Source organism: Loxodonta africana, chromosome 14 (assembly GCF_030014295.1).
Source record: "Loxodonta africana isolate mLoxAfr1 chromosome 14, mLoxAfr1.hap2, whole genome shotgun sequence".
Lineage (NCBI taxonomy): Eukaryota > Metazoa > Chordata > Mammalia > Proboscidea > Elephantidae > Loxodonta > Loxodonta africana.
Genome location: NC_087355.1, coordinates 21,299,776 through 21,325,189, shown reverse-complemented (window position 1 = coordinate 21,325,189; position 25,414 = coordinate 21,299,776). Strand labels below are relative to the sequence as shown.

At 39.8% G+C, this 25,414-nt stretch overlaps 2 protein-coding genes across 6 annotated transcripts in view; one reads left to right on the top strand and one right to left on the bottom strand.

Moving 5' to 3' along the window:
* XKR9 (XK related 9) overlaps positions 1-11,134 on the bottom strand; it is a 48,406-nt gene extending 37,272 nt beyond the window's left edge. Inside the window, exon 1 of the mRNA XM_023545782.2 lies at positions 3,760-11,134. Coding sequence (XP_023401550.1) covers positions 3,760-4,031 — 272 coding nt within the window. The 5' untranslated portion in view covers positions 4,032-11,134. The remainder of the gene's footprint in view (positions 1-3,759) is intronic.
* The window catches only part of LACTB2 (lactamase beta 2), a 67,143-nt gene continuing 52,635 nt past the window's right edge, over positions 10,907-25,414 (top strand). For 4 of the 5 annotated variants that reach the window (XR_010317777.1, XR_010317776.1, XR_002785187.2 and 1 more), the window contains exon 1: positions 10,908-11,294. Coding sequence is in view for 2 of the 5 variants with exons in the window: in XM_064267806.1 (XP_064123876.1) it covers positions 11,173-11,294 (122 nt within the window). In the remaining 3 variants the exon portion in view is untranslated. Of the gene's footprint in view, positions 11,295-25,414 lie in introns of all 5 variants that reach the window. The other variant, XM_064267807.1, reaches the window with a different exon arrangement.

Sequence of the window (25,414 nt, the reverse complement as noted above, 5' to 3'; positions counted from 1 at the left end):
GCAGTTCTACTCTGGCCTATAGGGTCACTATGAGTTGGAATCAACTCAACAGCAATGGGTTTTTGGTTTATGTTCACTGCAACACTATTCACAATAGAAAAAAGATGAAAACAACCTACGTGCCCATCAACGGATGAATGGATGAATATGCATACACGATGGAATACTACACAGTCATAAACAATAACAATGAGTCCTCAAAACATAACATGGATGAATCTGGAGGATATTATGCTTAGTGAAGTAAGTCAATCACAAAAGGACAGATATTGTATGATCTCACTTCTATAAAATGAGAAGAATAGGTATACACACAGAAACCAACATTCATTAGTGGTTACCAGTGATGGGAGGGGGAGGAAGGGGGAATCTCTCTCTAGATACTAAACCTATTGCCAACAAGTTCATTCCAACTCATAGCAACCTATACGGTCAAAATATAACTGCCCATAGGGTTTCCAAGGCTGTAATCTTTACGGAAGCAGATTGCCACGTCCTTCTTCCAAGGAGCACCTGGTGGGCTCAAACCACCAACGTTTCAGTTAGCCACCGAGCACTCAACCACTGCATCACCAGGGCCCCCTCTAGATAGTAGACACTAGTTATATTTGATGATGAGAAAGGTAACACCAAACGTGGGTGAAGTGTACACACCCTGACTAAGGTAAATGATGTCACTAAGGAGTACACAAGAAAAAGGGACGTTTTTGGCAAATGCTGTAACATATATGATTTTGCAGCAACAGCAACAACAACCAAAAAATATGTGTGTGGTTACATATGTAGGTGTGTATGCTGGGTGTGGAGCTGGAGATGGAAAACCAAAAGTATTTCTCAAGCTGAAAGAACTGAAGAAAAAATTCAAGCCTTGAGTTGCAATAGTGAAGGATTCTATGGGGAAAATATTAAACGACGCAGGAAGCAGCAAAAGAAGAAGGAAGGAATACACAGAGTCACTGTACCGAAAAGAATTAGTCGATGTTCAACCATTTCAAGAGGTAGCATATGATCAGGGACTGATGGTACTGAAGGAAGAAGTCCAAGCTGCTCTGAAGGCACTGACAAAAGACAAGGCTCCAGAAACTGATGGAATATCAATTGAGATGTTTCAATGAATGGATGCAGCACTGGAGGTGCTCACTCATCTATGCCAAGAAACATGGAAGACAGCTTCCTGGCCAACTGACTGGAAGAGATCCATATTTATGCCCATTCCCAAGAAAGGTGATCCAACCAAATGTGGAAATTATAGAACAATATCATTAATATCACACGCAAGCAAAATTTTGCTGAAGATCATTCAAAAATGGCTGCAGCAGTATATTGACAGGGAACTGCCAGAAATTCAGGCTGGTTTCAGAAGAGGATGTGGAACCAGGGATATCATTGCTGATGTCAGATGGACCCTGGCTGAAAGCAGAGAATACCAGAAGGATGTTTACCTGTGTTTTATTGACTATGCAAAGGCATTCGGCTGTGTGGATCATAACAAATTATGGATAACACTGCGAAGAATGGGAGTTCCAGACACTTAATTGTGCTCATGAGGAACCTTTACATAGATCAAGAGGCAGTTGTTTGGACAGAACAAGGTGATGCTGATTCGTTTAAGGTCAGGAAAGGTGTGTGTCAGGGTTGTATTCTTTCACCATACCTATACAATCTGTATGCTGAGCAAATAATCCGAGAAGCTGGACTATATGAAGAAGAACGGGGCATCAGGATTTGGAGGAAGACTCATCAACAACGTGCGTTATACACATGACACAACCTTGCTTGCTGAAACTGAAAAGGACTTGAAGCACTTACTAATGAAGATCAAAGACCACAGCCTTCAGTATGGATTACACCTCAACATAAAGGAAACAAAAATCCTCACAACTAGACCAATGAGCAACATCATGATAAATGGAGAAGAGATTGAAGTTGTCAAGGATTTCATTTTACTTGGATCCACAATCAACAGCCATGGAAGCAGCAGTCAAGAAATCAAAAGACGCATTGTATTGGGTAAATCTGCTGCAGAGGATCTCTGTAAGTGTTGAAGAGCAAAGATGTCACCTTAAAGACTAAGGTGCGCCTGATCCAACCCATGGTATTTTCAATCACATCATATGCATGTGAAAACTGGACAATGAATAAGGAAGACCGAAGAATTGATGCCTTTGAATTGTGGTGTTGGCGAAGAATATTGAATATACCATGGACTGCCAAAAGAACGAAGAAATCTATTTAGAAGAAGTAAAACCAGAATGCTCCTTAGAAGCAAGGATGGCGAGACTGCGTCTTACATACTTTGGACATGTTTTCACGAGGGATCAGTCCCTGGAGAAGAACATCATCCTTGGCAAAGTACAAGGTCAGCAGAAAAGAGGAAGACCCTCAACAAGGTGGACTGACACAGTGGCTGCAACAATGAGCTCAAGCATAACGATTGTAAGGATGGGGCAGGACCAGGCAGTGTTTTGTTCTGTTGTGCACAGAGTCGCTGTGAGTTAGAACTGCCTTGACAGCACCTAACAACAACAACAACAAACGCATATGTGTGTATAGGTAGATTAAAAAAAAAAAAAAAAGCATATATAGGCATTTGTATATACAGGAATATGTGCATGTGCATATTTATCCATGTATATAATAAAGTCTACAGGGGACGCAGTTACAGATACTTCTTAGACATAACCAAACACCTCACAGAATTGGTTTACTGAATGTAAAGGCTTAGGACCATAGTCTCGTGGGACAACTGGGTCAATAGGCATAATCTAGTTCATCAACCTTATGTTCTACATCCTAGTTTGTTGAGCAGCATCTGAGGTCTTAAAAGTTTGCAAGCTGCCATCTAAGATACAACTGCTGGTCTGTACACATCTGGAGTAAAAGCGAAAGAAGAAAATCAAAGACTCAAAGAAGAAACTAGACTGCATGACTAAACAATCGACATGAACCACAGCCTGGACACAACTACTGTCTGTTCTAATCAGGGACACAAGAGATGGATCCTGATAAAATGGGAGGATCACGTAGAACAGAACTCAAATTCTTAAACAGCCCAGACTAAACGGACCGGTTGAGACTAGAGGGACCCCCAAGGCTATCGCCCTTAGATATTCTTTAAACTTTGACCCAAAACTACTCCCAGAGGTCACATTTCAGCTAAATAACAGAATGGCTCATAAAAGAAACAATACCACCCATGAGTACTGCGCTTCTTTTAAAAAATCATCTGTGTGAGACCAAATAGTCAACACTTACTCTAAAGCAAAGATGAGAAGGTAAGGGCAGGGGATGGGGGGAGGACAGGGAAACTAGATTATTGGAAACAGAACAAGCAGAATGGAAATAATGAGAATGTTGACACATTGTTACTGAACAATCAGTACAGAAAATGTTAAACGAGAACCTAATTTGTTATGTAAACTTTTACAGAAAACACAATAAAATATTACTTAAAAGTAAAGCGTACTTGCAAGCTTTCCTAAAAAAAAAGTAACTGTAGCAAAACAGTGTTATCCTCTTTTAATAGTCGCCTTTAATATTTCTCTTTACTTTTAAGATATATATTGCCTTTAACATAAAGAAATCCCTTAAGGTAATAACAAAAAGATCATATTAAATTAGATATACAGAGAATCATAGAATGTTCAGAACCTACTTATGTCTTACTTTAGTAAAAAAAAAAAAAAAATTTTTGTTTTTTTTAGTTAACTATAAAATAAAGTTCTGAACTACTGCTAATGATCAAAAGTGTATGCTCACCTTATAAAAACTCCTCCTTGCAAGCAGTGAAGTAGAAGAAAACGATGATGATTTTCTTGGCCTGTTTTCTCCAAATCGGCCTTGAACCAAGAATAACTAAAACACTGGACCACAAATGTTCCAAAGAGTATAAAGATTACTGTTAAAACACCGAAAACATATTGTCCTTCACAGAAAAACTTGACAGACACCCAGGTGTCCACAATCAAATCAAATATATAGATAAAGATGCCAAGAACTGACATAATAAAATTCCATTTAGTATATTTCATTATGAATCACTATAGCTCTCAGTTATCTACTTTCTCTCTTGTATAGTAAGGGAAAAAACGCTAGAACAAATATTAGTGCAACCTTTGGTATAGGACAGAATTTTAGTTTCTACTCACTAAGTCTATTTAATTAAAGAATAAATATTATGAAATTGGAACACTAAGCCCAAAGTAACCAAAATTTAATTTTCTTTTCAAAATCTCGAATTCAGGTCCAATGTTATAAGGCTTTATTCAGTCTTCTGTTTCACAATGATCTTCATTACAGTTGACAATACCTAAAATGAAGCATATATAAGTTTCTAAAAATCTTGAATATAATATTACAAACCCTAGACCATGACTTTATCAAAGCCCTCATTTTTCTAAAAATGATATATTATTATCAAACATAGTGCTTACAATAATAACGATAAAGTCTTGGAAATTTACTTACTAGGTGACAGCTTGGCCTCAGAATACTTACTTGTTTAAAACAGAACCTATTCACAAAGATATTTATCACAGGACCATTTATAATGCCAAGAAGATTGGAAACAACATAAATGTGTCAACATGAGGAAATGGTAAACTAATGGAACATTCATATAATGAAATATTATGAAGCTATATTTAACAGTGTCCAACTACCACTACCAAATGTCCTGATCAAGGTTACAGCAAACAAATCCTAATAGAAAAGGAGAAAAATGTGGAACAGAACTTGAAATTCTCAAAGAACCCCAGTTTACGCTATGAGTCAGAATTGACTCAGTGACGACGGGTTTAATCTTGGTTTTTATTAGGCTGGAGAAGTGCCCAAGACTATTGTCCTGAGATATTCTTTAAACCTTAAACTGAAACTATCCCCTGAAGTCCCCTTTTAACTAAATACCAGGTTAACTCAAAAAGTAAAAAATGTCACCCTTGAGTACTATGCTCCTTTAAAAAATTAACTACATGAGAGCAAATGGACAACAGTTACTCTAAAACACAGATGAGAAGGTTGGGGGACAGTAAGATGAAGTCAGTGGGAACGGAACAACTAGAATGGAAATAAGGAGAATGTTGACACAATGTGAAGAACGTAACCAATGTCACTGAACAATATGCACAGAAATTGCTGAATGGGGAAAAATATATATGTATATTTAACAAAGGTGTAAGTGCAATAGCTATGAAAAATCTTAATATGCTTTCGCCCAGAAGTTCCATCTAGGAATCTAGCCTAGAGAAATATCCACAAATGTGCACATACCTACTTACTGCAGAACCTTTCCAGAATAGCAAGAAATTGAAAACTACCTAAACGGCAACAGAGAATCATGGTTCAATACATTATGGTACATCCATACTAAACACAACCTTTAAAAAGAATGAAGCAGCTTTGTATGAGCTGACTTTGGAAGATGTCCAAGACTTATTACGTGAAAAAATGAAGTGCCAGAAGGATAAATACACCATTTATAGTTTTTAATTATATATGCAGAGAGGAATGAGGTAAAATACAACTTTAATCATTGACTTAATATACTTCTATATTGTTTGATTTTTTAAGACAGATATGTACTAATGTTTTATTTATATAATTTAATAAAATAAAAATAGAAAATGATGCCTACAAAGAATTTTGATGACTGAATGAACTGTTTGTTACTAATTGTGGCTAATATTTATTTAGCATTATGTGAGGCACCAAAGTAAATGTTATATGTAAAATACCCCTTTTAATTCTTCCATCAGCTCAAGAAATACTACTGTTATGATGCCTATTTTATAGACGTAGACTGAATCCAGTCTGTGGACAAAATTTGTTTGACTCAACAGTGTTTTCATTTTTCTAACAGTCCATATTTCACAAAAAAATTTCGATTTCTGGCTGCTATAAAAAGGCTGACATATTTGATACACTAGACTAGCATTCCTTCATAAGCTATGGCTGCCTCCTGTAGATGGGTGTGCTTTCTCCAGTTCCCCACATTGGCCCCCAGCCCACTTCACTCACCTTGATTGCTGGGTCTCAATGCTCATGCAGCAACCTACTATTTGGGTATCCTTACGCATGTTATTTTACCTTCCTGTGCCTTGTTCTCTTCACCTGAAATAAGGAGATAATGGTATGTATCCCATAGGACTGTAGTGAAGATTAAGTAAGATAAAACACGTAAAACCTGCGAAAAGTACCTGGCATACAACTAGGGCTCAATAAATGTTAGCTATAATTATAAACTTGCCTGTATGACCCTTGTGACCATTTGAGTTTATAATCTCTGACTTCACTTTGTATAGTGTTAAGTGAAACAGTACTATATAGTAAGACCTCAAAGCTTTGAAAATGCAAAGAGAAAGTGACTGGTTGGAATACTAAAAATATTAACAGTGGTTACATATTATTTCTTCTTCTTCATTCTTTTCTATAATTTCTACAAAGAACATTTATTACTTTAAAAACCGGGTTGGGGTGTTACTAAATACAAATACATACACTAATACTTACAGTGTTCCTGTCATTTTTTATCCCTTATAAATATCTTGTTTAAAAGTCTTCAGAATAATGTTAAAAGATATTTCACTCTTCTTACAGGATAGAACAAAAGTTCATTATCACTACTTTCCCTGCCAAGAATGTTGTGGTCGACAAGACAGAAAAGATAATTTTACAGCCTGAGTTTTTCCAATCTAGTAGGCCATAAACTTCCAAGTAAGTTTCTTATTTAATATGAAAGACATCATGTCCAACCTAAGCAAGAGTTTAGGAAGATGAGATTTAATCAAAAGGTTCTGTTTGACTGCATTAATTAAATGTTTACTTAGAATCTACCATGTTCTGTTTTAGGTTTCTGGGATATATCAAGTAGCAGAAATGACAAAAACCCCAGCCCTGGTGAAACTTACCTCCCAGCAGAGAAAGAAAAATTAATTAACAATAAAAATAATACATTATTTTTTTAAAAGGTGATAAGTTTGGGGAAAACAGACTGTGGTAAAAAAAAAAAAAAATGGGCATTTAGTAGAGGTAGGCACATCACAGGTTGTAATGTGCCAGCCTCACTGAGAAGGTGGAAGGGTATATTAGCCATGTGGAAATCAAATGGAAAATATTTTCAGTTGGAAGTAAAAGCCAGTTCTAAAATCTAACATACTAGGTTTCAAATATTTTCTACAGAAACAGAAGATACAAAAATATTGACAGAATTCCTTAATATGGTTATACTAGATATGTTTAATTTGTATCCAAGTCCTGTTCTAACATCATGATAAAAAGTGTAATTCCTTAAGCTTTACTATCTAAAGAAAAATAAGCATTGCATATGTTGTGGAAAAATAAATAGCAACAGTAGTAGCTATCACTACTGTTTAAACCGAAAGACTCATTGCCATCAAATCAAATCCAACTCGTAGCTACCCTGTAGGACAGAGTAGAACTGTCCCGTAGGGTTGACAAGAAGCAGCTAGTGGATTCAAGCTGTCGACCTTTGGATTAGCTGCCATAGCTCTAAACCATTGCGCCACCAGGGCTTTTCATTACTGTTTACTACATGTTAAATGCTTTGCATACATTATTTCATTTAATTGTCCCAAATCCTTATGAGAAGGATATTATTGGCCTTATTTTATATATCAGAAAACTGAGGCTTAGAGATGCTAGGTATTTAGGTGAATCATCACTAAGAATAAGGTCTGTTTGTCTCCAATGCCTGGGTTCATAACCACAACAATACATGACAAAGTCAGGAGGGGAACAGCAGAGATCACTGATAATTGTTCTTATATGACAGGTAGGCATAGCAGTCTACAGATTTGAGATGGACTGGAACTATAATGTATTACTTTTTTCTGGTGAAAGATAAACGGGAGGGGGGAATTACAGTCAAAATTACAAAGAAGGTGATAAAACCAAAAAAAACCAAACCCAGTGCCATTGAGTCAATTCCAACTCATAGCGACCCTATAGGACGGGGTAGAACTGCCCCATAGAGTTTCCAAGGAGCACTTGGCGGATTCGAAGTGCCAACCCTTTGGTTAGCAGCCGTAGCACTTAACCAGGGTTTCCTAAAGAAGGTGATACTAGACCTTTAAACAGTAAGTAAAAATCTTTATCTTCCACTGAGTCTTCTCAGAAAAACTTTATAATCTAATAACATGTTCGGAGAAGTAAAACTCTTGTCTATAATGCAGTAGCTGAGTTAAAATTCCACTTAAACCAGTTTTGAACGTAGATCATTTTCTTAAAATTACAGACTATAATACTGAACACTCCAGGTGTGTATTTCTTAACCTTTCTATCCATAAAGAGAGTTTCTTTTACCCAGCATAGATCAAGAAAACAGTAAGTTCTGAGTCAAGTTTTCCAAGATGGGAAGAATAATTTCTAAGGAACTTAGAAATTGTTTTCATAGCAGAACATGAGATTCAAAAAATCTGATATGGCAACTTCTATATTTCTAATTTAGTCAGGCAGAACATAAAGACAACTGGAATGAAACCTATACTAGCCAACTAAAAAATACAGCAGCTCTCATAAAGAGGGCCAACACCTCTTTCAATAACCACATCACTGTATAACTTATATGAAGGACAGTTCATCTTTATCTCTGCAGCATATCACTGTTTCAATACCACCTCAGAAGAAATAATGCCACCCCCACAATTTGGCTTTCTAGGGACTTTTGATACTTACTGACTAAACAGGTCCATTTCAATCCAATTCATTCAGAGTTTCAACCCAGCTATGTGGCTGTGAGCCAAAATACATAACCTTTGCCCACGGTGTACAGTCCGATTGCAATAAAAGCAGATACTTGAAGAAATGAAGACTAGTAAGCTTTTACTTCTCAGCCAAATTTTAAACAATACATAAAATGTAGATTTACTTGTTGAATTTAAAAAGTGTTCTTTAGCTCAAAGTCATTTCTGGAAAATCTTCATTCTCTGAATTTGACATCTTCTTCAATGAAAACAAGCATAATTAAAGGGCATGTAAACCTTTAGGATCGTATACTAAAAAGAAACTGAAATCACCTGTTAGTCATATGTGACATTTTCCAATCTAGTGACAACAGAGTTTGTAACATTGTGACTACAGTGACACCCCTTTATAACTACCACATTGGGGGAAGGACTAACATGGCACCTTTCACAGGTTGACTAGGTTACAAGCTTTCATTTATTAAGCTTTAAGAAAATACAATTTGCCTCACAGCACGTCCAAGTGGATAAAAGCCACATTTAAAAAAGGGAGACTCTTGAATTTTAAACACCCTGAAAAAGAATTTACAAAATGGTTAACTTAGCCATACCTACTTTTTCAACCTGTACATCTTCTCAAACCTGATGCCCCCAAAACATATGATTGACCTCTATCCCTAAATTAAACACTGCATTTCTTCTATTTCCAAGTCTTTGCTCTAAGTATTATCTAGAATACCCTTCTATCTCCATCTACCTCATTCTATCAATCATTTAAGGATCTCTTTTAAGCTTTCCCAGCTTCTCCCAGCCAACATAACTCTCCCCTTCCTCCTTGCATTCCCGTAACTTTTGCTATACTTTAAAGATTTACCTACATATGCTGTAGGTAAAAGTACATCTTTGAGACACAAGATAAAAAAAATTTTCCACACGTATACAGGTGTCTTTCAACAAATCTGGTATATTAAACTGCTGACTTGTAAAATACATATATTTAATAAATTAATTGCAGATGCCTTTTCTTCAGAAATATATTCAAATATATTGAATGTTAATATATTTGTTGTTCCACATTTCAGAACTATAAGCATCCACTGTGTCAATTTCTCATTTGTTTAGAAAAGAGTAAGCTGAGGTGTATGTTCTACACCTTTTTTGGTATAGTGGTTACAGGGTTCCACAATTGTCCTCATTTGATGAAAATGACCCATTTAGGATCTGTGCATTTTCTTTTAGTGAAATTATAACTTTTTTTTTTTCTTAATGGGGAGTGATAGTTAATACTGGGGCAGAGTTGCTGGGCAGATTAGAAAAGGCTTCGTTACGGAAAATAAGTCCCTTACATCTTGGGCAATCTGGGTAGCTGGGCAGCCCAAAGACGAGAAGGCAGCTCCCTGGTGAGTGTCCCCCAAACGGTGGGCAAGTGTTGGTGCAAGTCGGAAAGGAACACGGCTCCAGACGCGGACCAGCTGGGTTCACATAGCTCTGGGATGTGGGCAAGTCTCCTTTTTTTTTTTTTTGCATTTGTAAAATGGAAATGAATAGTGCCTACTTCTTAAAATTGTTGTGTTAAATGAGATGACGTTTGCAAAAGGCCACTTAGCACATCATTAAACACTAAGTAAACATTAATTAAACCAAAACCCATTGCCTACGAGTCGATTCTGACTCATAGAGACCTCACAGGACACAGCAGAACTGCCCCATAGGGTTTCCAAGGAGCGGCCGGTGGATTCGAACTGCCCGACCTTTGGATTAGCAGCCTTAACGCTTAACCACTGTTCCACCAGAGCTCCAAACATTAGTCACTGCTGCTTATTCTGAAAGATAAATAGGTTATTCCTTCCCCTCCCTAACTTCCCTCGCCACCTAAATGCCGGACGGGCAATCCTTCTCCGGATTCAGTCAAAAACTAACGCCAAACCTGCCTGCCCCTTGCCCCACCACACAATTCCCCAGGTTAAAATGTCTCTCGTCCACTTCGGTGAAATCGCCTGACGCAACCAGGTTCTGTGAGACGCGGGAGCGCGCCCCCTGGCCGAGTCCCACTCGCCTCAGGCCACCGCACGCTGCGCTCCAGCCAACGCCTTCCAGCCTCGGCCAGTGCGGAATCACGTGACAACTTGCCCCACATTCTCTCCTCCTACCCGCGTCCCTGGTGGCGTAGTGGTTAAGAGTTATGGCTGCTAACCCAAAGGTCGGCAATTCTAATCCACCAGGCGCTCCTTGGAAATCCTATAGGCTACTCTGTTCTATAGGCTCGCTCTGAGTCGGACTGGACTGGACTGCAATCGGGTTTGGTTGTTTGGTACCCGCGTCCAGCAGCCGATTCCCTCCCGTCGACGCTTGCGCGGCATCACGTGACATCTGGCCCCACCCTCTGCCTGCCCCCGGGTTGAGTTTTCGGACCCTGTTGTGTTGTGTTCGGGGTCAGAGGCTGCCCACCGGTCGGCAAGCAGCTTAGGTGGAGATGGCTGCCACTCTGCAGCGCATCGAACAGTTGTCCAGTCGGGTCGTGCGCGTGCTGGGCTGTAACCCGGGTCCCATGACCCTGCAGGGCACCAACACCTACTTGGTGGGGACCGGCCCCAGGTAAACTCCCACCGACCCCCAACACACACACCCGCTTACGGGGGAGTGGGGCTGCGGGTGTGAAGGTTGAGCGCCCGAGGCCGAGAGGCTAAACGCCGGAAGCGCGGGGCCCTGCTCCGGGTCGTGCAGCCTCACCTGGCTGGCTGCACGCAGACGCCCTGATGCTGGAGCTCTCCTAAATCAGGTCTAACCTGGGAGATAACCTCTCTAACTTGCAAATGGCTAATGGACGAAATAATGGAGGCGGGGGGGGGGGGGAGAACTTCCTGTTCTTAAAACTCAATTTACTTTACTTGGTGTTTGAATGCCAGGGTAACCGTGCTTAAACTGTCGATAAGTCAGTATCGTCTGGAGTTTAAGAGTCCAAGAAAAGGTTGGAGTTTCCATTTCTGACAAGTTCCCAGGTCATGTTTGTGCTGCTGGTTGGGAACCAATTCTGAGAATCACTAGTAGACTAGTGATTCTCAAAGTTTATTATACGTAAGAGTCACTTGGGGATCTTGTTAAAATGTAGATGCGGATTCAGTATGTGTGGTGGAAATGCATATTCTCAGCAGGGGTTGGAAACGGAATGGAGAGGTTTGAAGTCCTGCTTTGCACACACTTGGGTGTCTTTCCCAGAGTATAACTTCCCTTCAGAAAAGCGAGTAACTGTGCTAAGGCGATTTTCTTAACTGGGCAGCAGATGGCAGGATTTTACTTGAGCTTGTAAATCACAGAGTCCCTAACCAGTTTGAAGGAGGAGGTGACCATGACTAGTTTTGTTTTTTGTTAACGTGTGTGGCATTAAGATATTTTGCAGATGTAGTAGCCTATCTGTATTTCTTAGAAAACATTGTTGTTCTTGATTAGCTGCATTCTGTTTTAGTGGAATTAAGCAAAAATGGTATGGTTTACTACATAGCATGTCTTAGGCATTGAGCAACTTCTGTGAAGCCTTTAGTGTACCAGCTACCCTAGATAGTAAACAAAAACTGGTGGTCAGCTAGTCATTCTGACTCATGACAACCATGTGTGTTACAGAGTAGACCTACCCTATAGGGTTTTCTTGACTGTGATCTTTGTGGAAGCAAATAGCCAGGTCGGTCTTCTGCAGTGCTGCTGAGTGGGTTTAAATTGCTCAACCTTTAGGTTAGTAGATGAGGGCAAACTATTTGTGCCACCCAGGGCTTCCACCCTAGGTAGTACAAAATAAAAGTAAGATATACTTCCTTTTGAGTATAGAATTATGCAGTCAAAACATGATACAATTAATAGACTTAATTGCTAAATATACTTTAATAAGTATAGTTTATACATTTGTTTACAGTATCTATTGTGTATGCCTTTTTCCAGTAAATCACAATTTTAGAAACACCAGGATGGGAGGGGCTTGAAGTGCTGCCAAGTCAGGCATGCAAAAGGTTAGGTCCAGAGTATTCAAAGCAGGGTCCAGTAGGTAGAAGAGCTTTAGACTGGGTCCGGAATCCAGGAGGATAGAGAATTAAGCAGGAAAAAAATGCTTGGCTGCCCCCGCCCCCCACTCCCCCCCCACCCTGTAAGGCCACAGGCATTCTCTTCAGTATGTCATTTTAAGCTAGTTCTAAAGCCAGTGCCAAAGGTGCAAATTGTCTATAGTCGAAATTACCCTGGAAAGAGTCTTAGGAGATCACCATGTCGGATCTGTCTCTCTAAGCTCAAACAACCTGCTTTTCTTCTGGCGTTTAAACAGTTGGATGGTTCTGTTTAAACAGATGAAGAATTTGGCTTTTATTTAGGGGCCATGTTAATGAGAAATACATACCGTATATTTAAACACTGGAATAACACTCAGCATGGCAAAGTGCTTGAGCTTTAGAGACATAAAGGGCCTGAAACTGAGGGAAGAGCAGGTTCATGGTCTCCCATCTTATACATTTCTCTCTCTCTTAGGAGTCTATATAATTGAGCTAGAATGAGTTAATGTGCAGATGGTGCTACTCTACTGTGTAAAGTTTAAAAGTCAAGTGGCTAGAAATAAATATTAATTGGGTCAAAGGCTGAGGTTTTGAGGTTGGCATCTACCTGTTTCACTTCACAAAACAGTTTTGAGATGATAGGCTTCCATAACACTAAACCCAATGGCATTTTTTCATTCCTGTCTTAATTTGAACTTCAGCATCATTTCACATTGCTGACCACTCCCTCACTGATTTGCTAAGACCACATTTCCCTGTTGCCAGTTACCTGTCTAGCTGCTCTTTCTCATTCTTCTTTATAGAGTCATTCACTTTACCGGATCTTTACTTTAGTCCCTCAAGATGCAATCCTAGTCTCCTGTTCTAATGCTTTATTCTCTACCTAGATTTTATTATCTACGTCCTTGGCTTCACCTATTATCTGTTCATTAATAACTTCTGTATTTCAAACTTGAGCTTCAAACTTGGGTAACCAAACTGCTTATTTAAATCTTCACGTGGATGACTCACAGCCACTTGAAACTCATTGTTATCGGACATGAACTCATGAGCTTTCCATCTAAACCTGGCCCTCCTCCAGCCATCCATATCTTGGTAAACAGCAGTCCACACATTTGACCAAGGCAAATGCCTAAGTACCCTCCCTGACTGATTTGCTTCCTCTCACACATCCAAGCCGTTACAAAGATCTCTCCCTTTCCACTGCCGTCCCCCAGTCTAAACCAGTACAACTCTTGCTTAGGCTTCTGTAGTAGCCTCCTAATTGGGTTCTCTGAATCTCCTTTTGTCCTGCTTAAATCCACTCTGCCCTATGTAGCCAGAGTAGCATTTTAAAACCGAAAATGGGAAGACCTTATGTAGTCTGGCCTCCACCTGCAACATCAGCCTTATCTCAAGCCTCTCCCCTCCCCCTTGCTTTCAGCACCCTGGCCATACTGGCTGCCATCTTCTCTAGTGCCAAAGGCCTAACACCTTCACCTGCAAGCAGGCAGCACTGGCATTCTAAAAGATCTGTTTTCTTTGCTACTAGATTTTATCAAATCTTTACATTAACCCTGTTAATTTCCACTCAGCTTTTAATCAGCATGATATAATCTGTCTTTGATTAAAAATAAAGATACTTTTATTTAGATTCAGTTTTTAAATACAAGAAATTTCAATACAGAGTTCCTCGGGAGGAGGGGGAGGAAAGGATTAAAAAAAAAATTGAGAAGTCTTAGTCTGAAGCATGGAAAAATTCTTCTCAAGGTCCAGGACACCCCAAAAATACCCCAAGTGACACGTAATTAAAGGGCAACAAGCAGTTGTGATTAATAAGCACCAAATTACCCAAAATACCTGGAAGCAGCTAAAAGTCTAGGGCTGTGGAGTATTACTGGGAATATCAAAGTGGTATAGTTCTGTGTATTTTTAATTTAGCAAGTGACTAAATGTGCACAGTGCTAAGCGTGGCACAATGTGTTGTAGATATGAAGATGACTCTGTAAATTCCTTGACCATACAGGCCATGTCTTGCTCAACTTTGCATCTTATGAGGTATACCAAAAAAAAATCTGTTCCCATAGAGTCAATTTCAACTCATGGCGATCCTATAGAACAGGGTACAACTGCACCATAGGGTTTCCAAGGAGCAGCTGGTGGATTTGAACCGCTGACCTTTTGATTAGCAGCCGAGCTCTTAACCATTGCACCACCAGGGCTCCCTTACAAGTTATGTAGCACAGTATCTCATACATGGTAATTGTTCATTAACATTTGAACTAAATTCATTCACAAATATTTATTGAGTGCTAGCACTGTTCCAGACACCAGGGATGCATCAACACAGTTAATTATTAATTCACAGAATGTCAGACTTGGTTTTATCCTCTGCTTCTCTTTCTCCTTCATCCTCTGCCATGACCAAGGGTTCTTAACCTGGGGTCTGCAGCACCCCCCTCAAAACTCCATGGATGTAATTCAGGGAATCAGTAGCCTTAGATAGGGAAAAAATTACATCTTTATTAACCTCAAAATGAAAATTAGCATTTTGTTCAGTTGTGAAGATAGATAACATGCATTACTACTTAGAGATTATGGGGATTATTAAGACTTGGTGCTGATCTTGTTATTTAGTGTGATAATAAGGGAAACACATGTAATATTGTATCACAAAATTTTGTTTTGATAACTATTTTAGTATAATGGGTTTACTTTATAATACTGTATATTTTATGACCTTGAAGACATTATTCTGAGGGGTATCCATAGGTTTCACCACACCGACAAAAGGGCCTACAATGTAAAAAAAGGTTAAGAACCCATTACCTACAGTTGTAGATCAGACATGCTGAAATATTCTTCAGATCCAAAGAAAATGGGCATTGGAGGGAGATAGGTCTGGATTCAAATATATGCTCTACTAGGCTTAATGACATTGAGCTAATTATTTGTCAGGGCCTCTGTTTTCTCATCTGTAAAATGAAACAGAAATCTTAATATTGTTTTGAGAATTAAGATAACAAAAATAAAGCTTATTCATCCATCAAATACTTATTGAGTATCTAGAACATGCCAGTGTCTAGGCTCTGAAGATACCAGTGAACCAAACTGACAAAGGTCCTGCCCTCATGGGGCTCAACTTTGCAAGAAGGTGGGGGAGTGGGACAGAGATAGGAAATAAAGAAATATGTAAATCTATGATATATCACATGATAAGAAGTGCTGTGGAGAAAAAGCAAGGAAAGAGGGTTAGGAATGCCATCAAAATTCACCCTAACCCAAACCAAACTCATCTCGAATCTACTCCCTCCAGTGTTTATAATCTTAGTAAACAGCACACCAGTCATCTCACTTAGAAACCTCTGAGTCATCAACTCTTTCTCTTCCCTTCCACATCCAATTGGTTAAAAAATTCTGTTGGTGACACCTTCTAAATGTTTTTAAACCATCTCCTCCTTACATTCCCACGGCCAACAGTTGGACTAGTATGCATCCGTTGGACTAGTATGGAGCCCTGGTGGCACCAAACAAGACAAACCAAACCCTTTGCCATCAAATAATTCCAACTCATAATGACCCTAAAGGACAGAGTAGAACTGCCCCATAGGGTTTCCAAGGAGCACCTGGTAGATTTGAACTGCCGACCTTGTGGTTAGCAGCTGTAGCTCTTAAACATTATGCCACAAGGGTTTCCCCTGGCGGCGTAGCGGTTAAGAATTCTCCTGGTGCGTGGTGGTTAAGTACTATGGCTGCTAACCAAAGGGTCGGCAGTTTGAATCCACCAGGTGCTCCTTGGAAACTCTGTGGGGGCAGTTCTACTCTGTCCTATAGGGTTGCTATGAGTCTCATTCATAAGACAATAAAAAACAAGGACAAGAAATAAGGATGTGATACACAGCAGGTAATCTGTAGATAGTTATTAATAGATGAGTGAATTTATTCAGACTTTTCATCAAGACAAATCTTCTCTTAGCCAGCCTGAATTAGTGAAGTGTTACTGTGAAACAGCACAGATTGTTTGTGAATTGGTTCTTGGGCAGAAAATGTCACCCTGATTTCTTTAGTTCAGGAAAACTTCATCAAGAAAGGCTGCTCCATAAATAGTGAGGGAGTGCAGATGAAGTATAAGGAAAGTTCAGAGCCACAAGCATAAAAATATACCTAGTAAAGCAATAGGTGCAAATCAAAACTGCAGTGAGATACCATCTCACCCCAACGTTACTGTCACAAATCAAAAAAAAAAAAGAAAATACCAAATGTCGCAAGGTTGTGGGGAGACTAGAATTCTAATACACTACTGGTAGGAATGTAAGATGGATCAACCACTATGGAAAATAGCATGGTGCTTCCTCAAAAAGCTAGAAACAGAAATACCATATGATCTAGCAATCCCACTCCTAGGTATACCCTAAAGAAATAAGAACAGTGACACAAATAGGCATATGCACACCCGTGTTCATTGCAACATTATTCACAATAACAAAAAGATGAAAACAATGTAAGTGCCCATCAGGAGCAGAATGGATTAACAAACTGGCACAAACACAATAGAATACTACCCAACAATAAAGAATAATAACAAATCCGTGAAACGTCTCACAACATGGATGAATTTGGAGGGCGTTATGCTGAGTGAAATAGGTTGATCACTTAAGGGAACATATTGTATGAGGCCACTATTAGAGAATAATGACAAAAAGTTTACACACAGAAAAACAAAAAACAGTCTTTGATGGTTACCAGGGATGGAAAGGAGGGAAAATTACCAAATAGATAGAAGACGCGTTGATATTGGTGAAGGGAAAGGCAGTACACAATGTTGGAGAAGTTAGCACAGCGTGACCAAGGCGGGAGAGGGCACTGAGAGGAACACAATAATAAAGGGCAACTAATTTTTTTTTTTTTTATAGTAACTAGCATAGACTATCCTGCAACAATGGTATTAACAAACAATAATTTAGGAATAGATACGTAGGTAAATATGTAAAGAGGTAAGGGAGGGAGTAAGGGAGCACACCCACCAGCAGTCACAGGTTTGGTGATGGCTATTTCTACATACATGACTGTAGTTGCTCCTCATATACTAATATAGACAATAAAGCACACAAGGGGCACTGTCAGTGAAACCTCTTGAACATAAACACCTCGCGGGATGAATTTCCTAGGCTCAAAGTCAAGGACCATAGACTCGGGACATCTATGTCAGTTGACACAACATAGTTTATAAAGACAATGTTCTGCATCCTACTTTGATAAGTAGCATCTGGGGTGTTGAAAGCTTGCAAGTGGCCATCTAAGGTACACCTACTGGTTTCTTCTCATCCAGAGCAAGGGAGAGTGAAAAAAACCAAAGACTCAAGGGAGCAATTAGCCCAAAGGACTAATGGACCACATGAACCACAGCCTACATGACTCTGAGACCGGAAGAACTAGATGGTGCCCAGCTACCAGTACGAACCACTGTGACTGGGATCACAACAGAGGGTCCTGGACAGAGCAGGAGAAAACGTAGAGCAAAAAGTCAAATTCACAAAAAAGACCAGACTTACCAGAGACTGGAGGAACCCCTGAGGCTATGGCCCTAAGACACTCTTTGTTTGTTTTATTGTACTTTAGATGAAGGTTTACAGAACAAACTAGTTTGTCATTAAACAGTTCATACACATTTTGTGACATTGGTTGTACCTTTATGACATGCCAATACTCTGCCTTTCTCAACCTTGACCTCCCCATTACCAGCTTCCCTGTCCCTTCCTGCTTTCTCATCTTTGCCCCTGGGCTGGTATGCCCATTTAGACTCATTTTATTTTGTGGGCTTGTCTGATCTTTAGCTGAAGGGTGAAGCTCAGGAGTGACTTCAGTACTGCGTTAAAAGGATATCTGGGGGCCGTACTTTCAGGGTTTCTCTGATCTGTGTCAGTGTAATAAGTCTGGTCTTTGTGTGTGTGTGTAAGTTAGAATTTTGTTCTGTATTTTTCTCTTGCTCTGTCTGGGTCCCTCTATTGTGATCCCTGTCAGGGCAGTCAGTGGTGGTAGCCAGGCACCGTCTAGTTCTGCTAGATTCAGTCTGGTGGCGGTCGTGGTCCTTGTGGTCCATTAGTCCTTTAGACTAATCTTTCCCTTGTGTCTTTGATTTTCTTCATTCTCCCTTGCTCCAGACAGGGTGAGACCAGTGGAGTATCTTACATGGCCACTCACAAGCTTTTAAGACTGCAAATGCTACCACCAAAGTAGGATATAAAACATTTTCTTTATAAACTTTGTTATGTCAGTTGACCTAGATATTCCCAGAGACCATGGTCCCCAACTCTCAGCCCAGTAATTTGGTCCCTCAGGGAGTTTGGGTATGTCTATGGAGCTTCCATGACTTTGCCTTGGTCAGTTGTGCTAGCTTCCCTAGTATTGTCTTAGCCTTCACCAAAGCTACCACTTATCTATTGTCTATTGTTTTTTCATCACCCCCATCGTAAACATCAAAGATTTTTTCCTTTTATGTGTAAACCTTTTCATGAGTTTTTATACTAGTCTCATACAATATTTGTCCTTTGTGACTGACTTACTTCACTCAGCATAATGCCCTCCAGATTCATCCATGTTGTGAGATGTTTCACAGATTCATCATTGTTATCGTTGCATGGTATTCCATTGTGTGTGTGTACCATAGTTTATCCATTCATCTGTTGATGGACACTTAAACTGTTTCCATCTTTTTGCTGTTGTGAACAATGCTGCAGTGAACATGGGTGTGCATAAGTCTAATCATGTGACAGCTCTTATTTCTCTAGGTTGTATTCTTTTTTTTTTTTTTTTTATTCTTAGAAGTGGGATTGCTAGATCATATGGTATTTCTATTTCTAGCTTTCTAAGGAAGCACCATATCATTTTCTAAAATGGTTGTACCATTTTTTGTTCTCGCCAGCAGTGCATAAGAGTTCCAATCTCCCCACAGCCACTCCAACATTTGTTATTTTCTATTTTTTTGATTCATACCATTAATGTCAGGGTGAGATGGTATCTCATTGTGGTTTCGATTTGCATTCCTCTAATGGCTAGTGTTCGGGAGCATTTCCTCATGTGTCTGTTAGCTGCCTGAATGTCATCTTTGATGAAGTGTCTGCTCATATCCTTTGCCCATTGTTTAAGCAGATTGTTTGTCTTTTTGTTGTAGAGGTGTTGGATTTTCCTGTAGATTTTAGAAATTAGACCTTCGTTGGATTTGTCTTAGCCAAAAATTTTTTCCCAGTCTGTAGGTTCTCTTTTTATTCTTTTGGTGAAATCTTTTGATGAGGCTAAGTGTTTAATTTTTAGAAGATCCCAGTTACCTAGCTTATCTTCTGGAGTTTGTGTATGTTAGTTATGGTTTGTATCCTGTTTATGCCGTGTATTAGGGCCTCTAACATTGACCCTATGTTTTCTTCTATGATCTTTATTGTTTTTGGTTTTATTTTTAGGTCTTTGATCTATTTTGAATTAGTTTTTGTGTAGGGTGTAAGGCATGGGTTCTTGTCTTAGGCTGGGCTTTCTAAAGAAGCAGAACCAGTAAAGCGTGTGTGTGTGTGCGTATACGAATATATATGTATATGTATGGAAACCCTGGTGGCGTAATGGTTAAGTGCTACGGCTGCTAACCAAAAAGTCAGCAGTTCGAATCCACCAGGCGCTCCTTGGAAACTCTATGGGGCAGTTCTACTCTGTCCTATAGGGTCACTATGAGTCGGAATCGACTCAACAGCAGTGGATTTTGGATGTAAATGTATATACACGCAAAGAGATTTATGTCAAGGAAATGACTCATGTGGTTTTTAGAGGCTGTACATCTCAAGTCTGTGAATCAGGAAGGAGGATTCTCCTGATTCACGCAGCCTCAGGGTCTCGCAAACCCAAGATTGGCAGGCCAGATAGCAGTGCTGTTGCAGGCTGTGAAGACTGACAAATCTCAAGATCAGCAGGTAAGCTGCAAGCCCAAGTCCCAAGAACCAGAGGCCAGACAAACAGGAGCCAGCTTTCAGGATCTGGAACAAGCAAAAGCCCCAGCAAGGTGAGCAGGAAGGAAGTAGGCAGAGGAGGGCGGAGAGATGAAGGCCAAGGGGGCAGTGAGCCGCCACAGGACTCGCACCTGCCAGTATCACTCAACAGATTCCATCACGGGGTGATCATGTATCAGATTTCAAAAGGGAAGCGATCACAACATTACACAACTGTCAAAACACTGAGAATCGTGTCCCAGCCAAGTTGACACACAATCTTAATCATCACAGTCCTGTTTTCATTTTTTTGCAGATAGACATCCAGTTGTGCCAGTACCATTTGTTAAAGAGAGTGTCTTTTCCTCATTTGGTGGATTTTGGCCTTTGTTGAAGATCAGGTGACCGTAGGTGGATGAATTTATGTATAGGCTCTCAATACTGTTCCATTGGTCAATGTCTTCGTCATCGTACCAGCGCTAGTAACAGGCTACTGTAGCTATATAGTAGGTTCTGAAGTCAGATAGAGTCCTCCTACATTATTCTTCTCCTTCACTAGTGCTTTACTTATCTGGGGCCTCTTCCCTTTCCATACAAAGTTAATGATTAGCTTTTCCATCTTTTTAAAGAATGCTATTGGTATATGGATCAGATTGCATTCTATTTGTAGATTGCTTTGGGTAGAATTGACATTTTTACAATGTTGAGTCTACCTATCCATGAGCATGATATGTTTTTCCATTTATGTAGGTCTCTTTTGGTTTCTTGCAGTAGCGTTTTGTAGTTTTCTGTGTATACATCCTTTACGTCCCTGGTTAGATTTATTCCTAAGTTTTTAAATTTTTTCAGGGGCTGTTATAAATGGTATTGCTTTCCTGGTTTCCTTTTCATAGTTTTCTTTATTGGTGTATGGGAATCCAGCTGATTTTTGTTTGTTTATGTTGTATCCTGCTACTCTGCTGAATCTTTCTGTTAGTTCCAGGAGTTTTCTTGTGGAGTCTTTGGGTTTTTTATGTATAGTATCATATCATCCACAAATAGGAACACTTTGACTTCTCCCTTACCAATTTGGATGCCCTTTATTTCTTTTTATTGCCTTATTGCTCTAGCTAGGACTTCCAGCACAGTGTTAAATAGGATTGGTGACAAAGGGCATCCTTATCTTGTTCCTGTTTTGAGGGAGAACAAAGACATCCTTCTAACCTGGAACTGAATCCATTCCCAGAGACCACCTTCCAGCCAAACAATAAACAAGGCTATAACATAACATAACATAACATAACATAACATAACATAACATAACATAACATAACATAACATAACATAACATAACATAACATAACATAACATAACATAACATAACATAACATAACATAACATAACATAACATAACATAACATAACATAACATAACATAACATAACATAACATAACATAACATAACATAACATAACATAACATAACATAACATAACATAACATAACATAACATAACATAACATAACATAACATAACATAACATAACATAACATAACATAACATAACATAACATAACATAACATAACATAACATAACATAACATAACATAACATAACATAACATAACATAACATAACATAACATAACATAACATAACATAACATAACATAACATAACCTGAGAGGAACATGCTTCTTAGAACAAAAGAGCAATATCTGCCCAAAAACAAAGACAGGAAGCAATAGAAAATCAGGATGAAAGGAAACTGGAAACCCAGGGTGGAAATGGGGAGAGTGCTGACACATTGTGGGAAATTAAGCCAAGGCCGTGAAACACTTTGCGCACAAACTGTTAAATGGAAATCTAATTTGTTCTGTAAACTTTTACTTAATGTACAATTTAAAATATTTGTATAAAGTATGTAAGTAAACATATATATGTAAATATATATACACATGCATACATATATCCAATAAGAACTAAGTTGCGCCTGATCCAAGCCATGGTGTTTTCAGTTGCCTTGTATGCATGTGACAGCTGGACACTGAATAAGAAGATGGAAGAAGAATTGATGCCTTTGAATTACAGTGTTGGTAAAGAACATTGAATATACCATGAGCTGCCAGAAGAACAAACAAATGTGTCTCAGAAGAAGCACTGCCGGAATGCTTCTTAGAAGCAAGGATGGCAAAACGTCGTCTCACTTTCTTTGGACATGTTATCAGGAGAGACCAGTCCCTGGAGAATGACATCATGCTTGGTAAAGTAGAGGGTCAGTGTCATATCTAGTACTGTTGTAACAGAAATACTACAAGTGGATGGCTTTAACAAACAAGTTTATTCTCTCAGTGTAGGAGGCTAGAAGTCTGAATTCAGGGTGCCAGCTCCAGGGGAAGGTTTTCTCTCTATGTCATCTCTAGGGGAAGGTCCTTGTCATCCATCTTCCCCGGCTGAGGAGCTTCTCAGCACAGGGACCACAGGTCCAAAGGACGTGCGATTCTCCTGGCTCTTGTTTCTTGGTGGTATGAGGTCCCCATGTCTCTCTGCTCGCTTCTCTCTTTTATATCTTGAAAGAGATTGGCTCAAGACACAGTCCAATTTTGTAGATTGAGTCCTGCCTCATTAACATAACTTCCACTAACCTCGTCTCATCAACGTTATAGAGATAGGATTTACAACACATGGGAAATTCACATCAGATGACAAAATGGTGGACAATCCCAATACTGTGAATCATGGCCTAGCCAAATTGATACACATATTTTGGGGGGACACAATTCAATCCATGACATTCCACCCTTTGGCCCCCCAAAATTCCTGCCACATATAAAACACATTCACCCCATCATATCATAGCAAAAGTCTTAAATCAACTCCAAGCCCAAAATCCAAAAATTTTTCCTCACCTGTAAAATCTAGAATATAGGTTATCTGCTTCCAAAGTACAATGGTGGAACAGGCACAAGCTCAATGTTTCCATTACAAATGGGAGAAATTGGAGAAAAAGAAGGGATGACAGGCACCAAGCAAGTCAGCAGAACACATTACATTATTCATCAAGGCTTTGAAAATAATCTGCTGTTCTCTGAGACCATTTACACAATATCCCTGCCCTCCATATTCTAGGTATTGCCGACACTCTCCAGATTCTGAGTGGAGGCTCCTTAGCCCTGGGCTTCAGCTCTGCCTTTCAGAACAGCAACTTTCTCCCTAGGCTTTAGGTACACTATCCTCCTAGTCCATCTGAGTGGTGACTCCACCCTTAGAAACACCAGAGGCCATGGCTTCACACTTTGAGACCCCAGAAATTATGGCTGCACCCTTTGAAACTAAGGCAGCTCTGCTTCCTGTGTTGTCTCTTCAGCTTCTGCTTCCTGGTTCCTTGGCTTCTCAGCCCCTCAGGCCTCATCCTCGTGTCTGCCCTGGTGGGGCAAGTGTTGCAAAGTTCTTTGGCACCACCAAAAAGCACTTGGAGGCACCCCCACTCTGCCAGTAAACTTTGGTGAGAAGGCACTCAGCTCTATTGCTGCATGAGTTGGCAAGTCTAACAACACCAATGAGTGCCCAGAGGTACCCCACTCTGCCAGGAAGCCTCCTGCCAAAGGCACTCAGCTTTCTCAATCTGTGAGTCAGCTCCAGCACTGTGCTGTGCTGGTCACCTGGTTCCTCTGCTGCTGCCGGTTCTCTGCTGTTGCTTTCGCCAATTGTGATGTCTCCAGTGTAACAACTCTCCTCACATCCTTCTTAGTCCTCACCAGAATTGTCTTCGATGTCCGTAATTCCACTAACAGTCTCTTCTAGGCAGTCTAGGATATTACTATTAGATACTTCAAAACACTTCTACCCTCCATCCATTCACAGTTTCAAAACCACTTCCACATTTTCGGTATCTGTTAAAGCAGCACCCCACTCTTGGCACCTAATTCGGTCTTAGTTATCTAGTGCTGCTATAACAGAAATACCACAGGTGGCTTTAACATCAGAAATTTATTCTCTCACAGTTTAGGGGGCTAGAAGTCCAAATTCAGGATCTCACCTCTAGGGGAAGGCTTTCTCTCTGTTTCAGCTCTGGGGGAAGGTCCTTGTCATCAATCCTCCCCAGTCGAGATTCTCGGCACAGGGACCCCAGGTCCAAAGGATGTGCTGTTCTCCTGATTCTTGTTTCTTGGTGGTATGAGGTCCCCATGTCTCTCTGCTTGTTTCTCTCTTTTATATCTCAAAAGAGATTGGCTCAAGACACAAGCCAATCTTGTAGATTGGTCTTGCCTCATTAACATAACTCCGCTAATCCCATCTCATCAACATAGAGATAGGATTTACAATACATGGGAAATTCACAGCAGATGACAAAGTGGTGGACAGTCCCAATACTGGGAATCATGGCCTAGCCAAATTGACATGACAGTCAGTGAAAAAGAGGAAGACCTTCAAGGAGATGGATTGACACAGTGGCTACAATGATGAGCTCAAGCATAGCAATGGTTGTGAGTATGTCACGGGACCAGGCAGTGTATCATTCTGTTGTACATAGGGTCGCTAGGAGTCAGAACTGAGTCACTGGCACCTAACAACTGCAAACAATGGGATTGCCTAAATAAAGAAATAAAGTAACCCAAACATTTCCCCCATGCTTCCCTACTACCTTCATTGTCATGTGTGAGGGAGCCAATGTAAAATTTCAGTGATAATTTGTGAATCTAGGTTTTTCTGGGTAGTTCTAAAGACTAGGTTTCTTTAGGGGTAACATTGAGTCAAAGTCTTT